Here is a 10,241-nt window from a genome sequence, read left to right as displayed (position 1 = left end):
TACTTACTTCATGATCAACTCATAATTAGTGAACGGTTATTGTAGTATCACTGTATGGCTACAGATGAAAGGGAATCTTGCTATTTCGGAGTACAAAATAAAATCTATTTACAAAACCTTTTACAGGCCGGGTTGTAAATCACGAGACGAACCTAATAAGCATACTTAATTCATGATTAACTCATAATTAGTGATCAGTTACTTTAGTACCACTGTATGGCTACGGATGAAAGAGAATTTTGATATTTCGGAGTACTAAATAAAATCAATTTACAAACTTTTTGCACGGATGGGTTGCAAATCACGAGACGGGTTGTAAATCACGAGACGAATCTAATGAGAATACTTAATTCATGGTTAACTAATAATTAGTAAACGATTACTGTAGTACCATTGTATGGCTACGGATGAAAGGAAATCTTGCTATTTCGGAGTACTAAATAAAATCTATTTACAAAACCTTTTACACGGATGGGTTGTAAATCACGAGACAAACCTAATGAGCATATTTAATTCATGATTAACTCATAATTAGTGAGCGGTTACTGTAGTACCACTGTATGACTACGGATGAAAGGGAATCTTGCTATTTGGGAGTACTAAATAAAATCTATTTACAAAACCTTTTGCACGAATGGGTTGTAAATCACAAGACGAATCTAATGAGCATACTTAATTCATAATTAACTCATAATTAGTGAACAGTTACTGTAGTATCACTGTTGCAGATCATAGATTAAGTAGCTCATTAGATTCGTCTCGCGATTTACAACCTATCCGTGTAAAAAGTTTTGTAAATAGATTTTATTTAGTATTCCATGCCTGTGCTCAAATATTCGATGTGACGTTTTTGGGATAAAATTTTTGAATCTAATCACAGCCCTAATTTCTATATGTGAATGCCCCGAAGGTCGGCGCAACGGCAGACTGGCCACGCCAGTAAAAAAAGATTCCTACTATTCGATCCTAAATTGGCAGGGCATGTGATTGGCCGTGCCATCGTTATCTTTGAGGCCTTGAGACACGAATGGTCCACGCGTCAGCTATCCATTCGGTCACTACAAAATATCTGAATCTAGAACTCTCGACCGGTAATTTTGGGGGCCTCCGAATGGGTGTGTGCTCTACTGCAATGACGGCAGTGAAGCTAGGCTGGAGAGCCACGCGGCGAGTTTGGGCGGGCCGCCGGGCACGCCCTCGATGGGTGCGGCGAGTTCATGCCGTCACCGGCGGGCGACCCGGCCTCGCTCCGGTACGCTGCGGTGCCGCAGGTCGGGCGTGATAGCCGCGCATTGCATGGTGAGGAAATGCCCCAGGACCGCTCCCGGCCGCCTTCGACGGCGAGATTGAGACGTCGGATTTCAGCTACTATTTTTTTGCATACTTTGCTTTAAAAATAAATATCATATTTCTATCTATGTATATCCATTTGTCTATACATCTACTACAAATCTCTATATAAACTTATATTGTCAAACGAAAACAAATAAATAAATTACGCGCGCCAAGGCGCGCGCCAAGGCACTAGTAATATAAGATATAGGACAACTGGACGTCTGGACAAGATGGCAATGGTTTCCTAGGTGTAGTTAATGAAAATCCAATCAGGACAACAAGAATTAAAGGCGGTGTCACATTAACAGCAGTGCCCAGCTGAGGATCTGAAGACCGAGGGCATCGACGATCAGCCCGTCAACTCGCATGTTCTTCTGAACTGACAGATCCTCGTTTAATTGCACTACCTCAGATGCTGCCAAATTATCACCATACTACGAGACCTGAAACAAGCAATGTCCTTTTGTGTTATTATTATTTTTTCTAACCAAAAAAGTCAGCAATATCTACCGGTGAAAGCCTGTGCGACTTGTCCCGAGCTCCGAAGTCCGAAACCGTATTTCAGTTCCCTATAAGGGGTCTAGAACTACGAACTCGTGGGGCAGTATGCTCAACGCTGTTACCTCTAATTACAATTTTTTTCAGTATTTTCAGGCCAAACAATTCGTCACGCACAGGCCGTTTTCAGAGCGCAGGGCCATGAGAGCCCATACCGTTCAGTAGTGGCGAAGCCGCGTATCCGCCATCCACACGGTCGGTGCCCCGGGCGGCGGCGGCATGGCACCGCGCTGACGATCATTTTCTCCAGTGAGCTCGCCGTTGGCCATGCCGTGCATGCACCGGAAACGGTCAACGCGCGACGGATCGATCGGCTGGCCGGGCGGCGCCTCCGCGTGCGGCCGGACTGACACTCCGCGTGCAAACGCCCCAGCGTTCCAGACACCGAACATGCCCCGTACGACATATCCGTGTGGGTACCAGGACAGTGGCCGTCTGCGTGCAGGGACCTGCCGCTGCCAGTGCCAGGGGGGAGGCTGAGCTCCCAAGCTATCCGGGACGGGCCGGGGGGCCATGGACCGGCCGGCCGGTCCGACCACGCCGCGCGTCGTGCGGCGGCGCGCGGCCCTCCCTCCCGGCATTTAACGATCGGAGTACTCCTACTCTAGCATGGGTCTGACGGGGGGCGCGCGTAATTTCTGCCATGATCGCAGGAGGTAGCTGCCGGTTTGCATTTATGTTCGTGCGAGGTTCGTGCACCTGCCGGCGTTCAAGTCCGGCGTGGCGGGTTCGCTCGTCGATGGGTCGCGTGCAGGCCGATCGAGTGGCCGATGGAGCAGATCGAGGAGATGAGCGGCTGATCGAGCATGCTAGAATCTCATTTGAGCATCAATGATGGGTTCTGAAAAGGATGGCCGGTGTAGGTGTAGCAGAATTCGATCGCCGTCAACGCTCTTTAACTGAGTGATGTCGTCGCCATACTCCCATACTCATCTGCAGATTTGAGAGATTAGCTAGATTACTACGGCGATCTTGCGTACACGGCTGTATGTTGATAATCTCAGGATGGCCGGCGGGGATCTTCCGACGGTCGACGGTGAGGACGACAAGTCTGCAGCACGACATGCATGCACTCCTGCACTTGACTCTTGGAACGCAGGACACGGCGATGCAGAAAAAGGTTCAGGTTTCTTGCTACTAGATCCATGCACGCTCTCTGAGTATCTATAACGCGAAGGAACTTGCGGATCTCGTCGGGTGTACGAGCGGGCGAGCAAGAATGTGAGAGGGCATGTATATACTCCACTCCAAATAAAGTTGTGAAGTGACCATCCTGCCCGACGATTCAGGCAGCAAATCCAAGTATTATATTGGATATGAGGCTTGGAGCTAGACGTGCTGCCTGCTCTAGGCCGGCCGGGTTGGAACCAAAGAATTAATAAGTTTTGTAAAAGTCTATCAAGATTCAGAAAGGCAAGAGCCAAGAGGCCGCGTACGTCGTGCAATACCGCATCCATGAAAATATGCTGGGCTGCCACAACGGATATGATCATTTCAACACCGTTAATTGCACGTTAAATCTGCTGTCGTCTTCAATCCTGCCTATAGCATTGAAGAATCCCGTTAGACGCGCTTTCGCCAGAGTAGAGGGCGGTCTGGCCGGAGTAGAATGTCCCGATGCCTAGCATCCAAATAACACAGGGGGCTACTCTAGTCTATAGCATCCAAATAATGCTGCCTAGACCGCTTTTGCTAGAGTGGAGGGCGGTTCGGCCGGGTAGAGGGCTCCGGTGCCTAGCGTCCAAATGACGCAGGGGCTATTAGTTTATGGCCCCCGATTCAATGCTACCCAGCTATAGCAAGTTTTAGGAGGATGACACTAGAAAAAGGAAAATATAGTTTACACCATCAAAATATCACAAAAGTTCTATTTTCAGCCTTCAACCACAAAATCGGATGCATTCAACTATCGAAACTGGACAAGTTTGTCCCTTATGTTGTTTTCAAATGTTGTTTTATATATTTTTCTAGACATGAAAAACTAATTGGATCTCAAGATCAAGAAAATTTTATTTTAAATTAGAAAAATATGAAACAGTTGCCAAAAAATTTTCTAAAAATATTAGGAATTTGGAGAAATCAAATCCAAATAGCTGAGAGTGCGAATAGATAGGTTAATTTTTTTAAAAAAAAAATGGTACTTGTTCTATATTTATTTGACTTAAATTACTTATAAAATTTCAGTTTAAATTTGAATATTTTAAATTTTCACAAAATGAAAAATCAACTTTGAAACCACCCTAAGTGCTAAATTTGCTGGATTTCGACAATTGGATGGTTTCCGTTATCCGACTTTGCAGTTGAAGGTTGAAAATTGAAGTTTTTTCATAGTTTGAGGGTGTAAACTGAACTTTTCAACAAAAATACTTCCACACGATCCATCGAGCCCACACATAAGCAAGGTATACTGAAATAAAAGATAAAAGACTTAAAGGCCAAAGGTACACTTTCCATTGGGCGGCATGCATGCAGGACGTGGTAGTGCATATAGCTAGACAGGTTACCTGGCCCTCACAAGCATGTATGCAACATGCATATGGTACCAGCAGCCAGTGTACCACGCTTGCCAGGGCTGTGCCGGCATAAATCGGACCCTGTACGAAAATTTAAAGTGGGGCCTACTAGACAGGCCAAATATTACTATCAAGTGCAGGGTTCTGATCAAGTATCTGATTATTAGAGGACACTTGCGATTCTTTTACAATAAACCTATCCATAGCTCCTTTTTGAGATTGAGTTAAATCATCTAGTCTTTGTTTGTTTTTACGTTTTTGGCTGCCGGAATCATATTTTCTAGACCGATTTGCAGAAGTCATGACTTCAATCGATCGTTCTAACACAAAAGATTAAAGGACAAAATTATAATTAATCTATTAAGATTTAAAGGATACAAGTACATGTAGATCAATACAGTTGGCGATTGGAAATTAAAAAGAAAACTATTTACCTTCTCCTTCAGCTCTGATCGCCTGACGCCTGTGGGCTGTGGATTGCGGCTCCGCCGCTCCGGCTCTGGTGCTCTGCCTACCGCGGCCCCGGTGGCGTCGGCGGCGGTGTTTGCAGGTAGGTTGCGGCGCGACCTGGTCCTGCGGATTGCCGACTTGTCATCTCCGTCTGCTTGGCCGGAGTCTCGGTCGGCGTCTCCGTCTCATCTGTCGAGCGAAACTGGAATCGCCAAAGTCGGAGCCTCGGAGGGCACTGGACAGGCGGCCACCGGCCGGCCGGACTTTTTTTTTATTTTGGGCTGCACGTCGATTGTGTTTGGGCTGGCCGGACCTTTCTTTTTTTGGGCTGGACGTCATTTGCGTTTGGGCTGCGCAAGTAGGACCAAAGCAGGTCAGAAGCTCAGAACAAATTACCTCAACTCATAACTAGTTAATGGGCCATTTCAGATAAAATTGGGGGCCCTGTGCGGGCGCACGGGCCGCACGCCCCATGGGCCCGGGCCTGACGCTTGCTTGGCAAATACCACCACTCCTAAAATCAACAAAGCCGGCCGGCCAGATTCAGAGCCAGCTGCCAACGTCGACTCGCGACGGATCGATATGATTGATGATCAAACCGCCGCCGCCCTCCAGGGTCAACGAACCCGGCCTACTGTGAAGCCCTCGAACGATTTCAGTAACTCATCATCTAGCAGTGCACCAACGATCAACCGCCACGAGCGCAGCGTAACGCCCTCACCCGCCCGTCAGACCCCGTCGCAGAGGTGCTCAGGTCCGGCCGGGCCGCCCGCCGGTTCGCGGCCACCTCTAGTATCTCCTCCTACTCCACTCGGGGTGCAGAAATGAAGCCGTCCATGCGGCCAGGGACATGCGCATGCCATGGGGGCGCCCATTAACCGCCAACAGCTCGCTAGCTTCGCTCCATTACTCGCCCCGGCCCTACCGCCCGGCCTCGCGTCTTCCCTCTTCCGTCTTCCCGGCCCGCGCGTCGCGCGCGTATAAATCCGCCCCTGCGGCACCGCGACCCTCCCGCACCTCGCTCTCTCGCTTGCGCTTGCGCTCGCACTAGCAAGCTTGCCGTCGGTCAGCTTGCTGCTCCTTCCGCGATCGCCAGCTTAATTTGATCTCGTCTTCTTGGCAGTGGCCTTTCTCGAGAACCACTCACTGCACGACGCTTCTGACGAGCTAGTAGCTTAGCACTCTCATTTATTTGATTTCCATGGCGAGCCACCACCGGTCCGCCGCCATGGGCAGGGCGGAGCTGTCCCGGACGGTGAGGCAGGCCACGCTGAACCACGCGCGCCTGCTGTACCACCGCCTGCCGCACATCCTCGCCGTCACGCTCCTCGTCGCCGCGGCCCAGCTCGTGCCGTCCTCCTCCTCGTCGTCGCTCGCGGGGGCGGCGGCGCTCCGCGACTGGGCGCGCGCCCACGCGGGGCTCGCCGCCGCGGCGTGCGCGGGGGTGGCCGCCGCGGCGTGCGCGTACGCCGCGTCCCGCCCCCGCCCCGTCTACCTCGTCGACCTGTCCGGGTACAAGCCGGGCCCCGCGCACGAGGCCACCCGCGCCCAGTCCATCCGCCACTTCGCGGTGGCCGGGCGGTTCACGGACGAGAGCATCGCGTTCCAGACCCGGATGCTGGAGCGCGCCGGGGTGGGCGAGGCCACGCACTTCCCGGCGTCGCTGCTCACCGTCCCCGTCGACATGTCCCTCCGCGCCGCCAGGGAGGAGTCCGAGGCCGTCGTCTTCGGCGCCGTCGACGACCTGCTCGCCAGGACCGGCGCGCGCGCCCGGGACATCGGCGTCGTCATCGTCAACTCCAGCCTCTTTAGCCCCACGCCGTCCTTCACGGCGCTCGTCGTCAACCGCTACGGCCTGCGCCACGACGTCGTCACGCACAACCTCAGCGGCATGGGCTGCAGCGCCGGCATCATCGCCATTGATCTCGCCAAGCACCTGCTCCAGGTACCTAAGCTACTGCGCGCCGACCGCGTGCTTCGATCTATCCTTCACCCGGCCCTTCTCTCTTTCAATTCTTCCGTGCTGCGAGAGCTAGCTACATCCCGTGCGCGCATGTTCTTCTTCTTTATTTCTGGTGCAATGCAACTAACACACACTGAGACACTGAGCGCGTACACACGCATGAGAGCAGCTACCTAGCTAGGCCGCCAATGATCCTGCGTGTCGCTTGTCGATCTCCGAAACAGCATGATGGGAATAAATGGGCGGAATGTCATTGGACACAAGCACTTGACATACTTGTCATCATCATTAAGATGAACACCATGCATGACGGCATCACAATAGTCTCAGGTTGGTAGGATTACGTACAGCCACCATTTCGAGTAAATCCATGAAAGAAACATCTGTCACTTCATAGTGATCAGAGATGCTCTCTCAACTGAAGGTCGATCGTGACAGTCGCAGCAAGTCAGTGTATTAAAAAGCATCATTGTGACTGACTGTTTGCATTTAGGGCTGTAGGAGTGACTGCTAGCAAGATCCAAATCCTAGTCTCGCTCAGATCATAAGGCAGCATAGTATCAAGATACTTCCTCAAAAAAAAAGTATCAAACAAAGGGGAAAAAATCTCAAATATTCTACAGTATTTGGTCCCAATCGCAGACACTTTGTACATGCATGATAAAGCGAAATTTATTCATTAACTTTGTATGATCGGTGGGGGTGTTTAAGGTAGATGTGGCATTCATAGGCTCATGGCCTTACCAGTTACCACGCCGAGGAGGCGAGGACCATATAGGCCTGTCCCGAACCGTCCCCGGCCATATCAATTCGAACATCACTGACATGTCGGGCATAAAAAACAAGCCAATCATCCAGAGGGGGTGGATCGATCTGCCACTTGCCAAAACACCCCATCCAGCAGCTAGGACCATGCTTAATGCTCCATGGATCAAGCCATCAAGGGCATGTGCTCCCACGAGGAGCACAGGCCGTCCGATTGGGGACGGACGGCCAGGATCGGCTGGGCAGCAGGGCCTGAGACTGAGAACCCACACACAGGCCCAGTCTAGTCCACCGTGGACCAACAGAAACAAGCTCCGTCCACTTACCTGGGTGCAGAGCTGTAACGGGCAAGTAGTCCATGGACCAGCCGCCGAAGCCACCTGATCGACGGGGACTTGAGATATCAAGGCCCGGTCTGTCCTTCTGGCTGTTGCATTGGGATGGACCTCAGCTAGCCAGGCCAGCCATGCAGAATTTGCTGCAACATTTCACCGTTTTCCGGAGCTTGCCGGTAGCAGTAGCGACTTCTTACCACGAGTTCATTCGGTTCAGAACGAAAAACCTCTTATTTTGAGCACGGTTAAAACACACAATCCACAGTCTGTTTAACCTTGTCTCTGAAAGGACTCATCACAATCACTAAAGCAGCCAGTATAACACTGATCTTGGGACAAACATCATCTTACCATCTCCAATATCACCCCCGGCCAGAAGCCCAGAACAGCTGACACGACCCAATTGCCATCCCTCCACCGGGCCCTGCCCAGTGATCCTGATCCAGTGTAACTAGTACTAGCTCCCAGGCATAGTAACTGTGGTTGGGTGGCAGTTAGTTTAGGGTTGGCTCACTGCGATGCGTCGTGTCCTCTGCGCCTGCTTAATGCCTGATACACCAGACGATCGCAGCTGCAAGCCTGCAACTGCAGCTCTGCTCTGCGACCAAAAGTCCAGAAGCTGCAAAAAATTATTCGTTGCCCAGGCCGCCCCCCAACGGCCGTCCTCGACGGTAATAACAACTGAAAGAACAGCTTCACGCTACTCAGCTGTGACGATCTTCAATGCACAGCGCACCTCGCTTGCAGCTCCAGAGATCAAGCAAGTACTTATAATGTAATCCACCATGGTTTGATTGGTTGGGTTGGGTCACGTTGCTTGCTGCCAACTGCAATTCTGCAAATGAAACGAAACGAAGCGGACGGACGTGATTGAAGACTGATGATGGAGTCGCTTTGCCTCTGTGCTGCAGGTGCACCCGGACACGTACGCGCTGGTGGTGAGCACGGAGAACATCACCCTGAACGCGTACCTGGGCAACCACCGGCCGATGCTGGTGACCAACACGCTGTTCCGGATGGGCGGCGCGGCGGTGCTCCTGTCGAACCGCCGCGCCGACCGCCGGCGCGCCAAGTACCAGCTGGTCCACACGGTGCGCACGCACCGCGGCGCCAGCGGGCGGAGCTACGGGTGCGTGACGCAGGAGGAAGACGGCGAGGGCAACGTCGGCGTGTCCCTCTCCAAGGAGCTCATGTCCGTGGCCGGCGAGGCGCTGCGCACCAACATCACGACGCTGGGCCCGCTGGTGCTCCCGCTGTCGGAGCAGCTCCGGTTCCTGGGCGCCGTGCTGCTCCGCCGCGCGCTCCGCGCCGACGTCAAGCCCTACGTGCCGGACTTCAAGCTGGCGCTGGAGCACTTCTGCATCCACGCTGGCGGGCGCGGCGTGCTGGACGAGCTGGAGCGCAGCCTCGGCCTGAGTGCCTGGCACATGGAGCCGTCGCGGATGACGCTCCACCGCTTCGGCAACACCTCCAGCAGCTCGCTCTGGTACGAGCTCGCCTACTGCGAGGCCAAGGGCCGGATCAGGAAGGGCGACCGCGTCTGGCAGATCGCCTTCGGGTCGGGATTCAAGTGCAACAGCGCCGTCTGGAAGGCGCTCAGGACGGTCGACGACGCGGGGGAGACCAACCCATGGGCCGCCGAGGTCGACCGCCTCCCGGTGCACGTGCCCAAGGTGACGCCCATCGTGCTCGACGACGACGACCAGGCGCCCCGCAACAAGGAAGACGACGGAGGACACGGTAGTAGTGCCTAGCTGCTAGTAGCCACTAAGTCTGCTATTCGCTAGTATTTGGCTGTGCGTGCTACATACTCGCCTATATCTTGCGTGGTCTGGCGCCCGGCGGGCTTATTGGCGGCCCGCCCTCCCTGTATACAGGCATTTCTTCTTATAGTAAGTACTACTACGACTAGTGTGTAAATCTTCGTATGGATGGATGGTGAACTCGAGAGCATTGTATCGTGTTACTCCCTCCATCCAACTATCCAAGGCCCATTACAAAATCTAAAAATTATAAGGCCTATTTCCGTTTTTTGTCGAAGGGGCGCGCCGAGCGACGCTTCGTTTGATCGCTAGCACAGTTACTCCCTCCCATGCGCGCCTTGGCTTCCGTTCCTCAAGGATCTGATGCTCCGACCCTTGCCATATACCCCCATGTGTATCTATCGTTCCCACACATCTTTCCCACCAATCCTTGTTCCTTTGCTGCTCACCATTGCTGAGCCCGCCCTTGCTGTTCCGCGCGACGGCGACGAGGAGCGGCGCCAGCCTTGGCGAGGACAAGACCAAGGGCATGGAGGAGGCCATCAGCGAGCAGCTAGTG

General features: G+C 52.7%; 1 protein-coding gene across 1 annotated transcript; it reads left to right on the top strand.

Annotated features, from left to right (window-relative positions):
* The first annotated feature begins 5,717 nt into the window (after positions 1-5,717).
* On the top strand, positions 5,718-9,885 carry LOC120647219 (probable 3-ketoacyl-CoA synthase 20). Its single transcript, XM_039923911.1, has 2 exons — positions 5,718-6,801; positions 8,831-9,885. Exons 1-2 carry the CDS (start codon positions 6,058-6,060, stop codon positions 9,671-9,673), a joined length of 1,587 nt encoding a protein of 528 aa, XP_039779845.1. The 5' UTR covers positions 5,718-6,057; the 3' UTR covers positions 9,674-9,885.
* The last annotated feature ends 356 nt before the right edge of the window (positions 9,886-10,241 follow it).

Source organism: Panicum virgatum, chromosome 9K (genome assembly GCF_016808335.1).
Source record: "Panicum virgatum strain AP13 chromosome 9K, P.virgatum_v5, whole genome shotgun sequence".
Lineage (NCBI taxonomy): Eukaryota > Viridiplantae > Streptophyta > Magnoliopsida > Poales > Poaceae > Panicum > Panicum virgatum.
Note: the sequence above shows the minus strand (reverse complement) of the source record. Positions and strands in the feature narration are given on the sequence as shown.

Bases quoted from the DNA above. Each gene is read 5' to 3' on its own strand.
- LOC120647219 (XM_039923911.1), top strand. From the start codon at position 6,058: ATGGCGAGCCACCACCGGTCCGCCGCCATGGGCAGGGCGGAGCTGTCC. The intron at 6,802-8,830 runs GTACCTAAGCTA...TCTGTGCTGCAG, and splicing joins TCGCCAAGCACCTGCTCCAG to GTGCACCCGGACACGTACGC.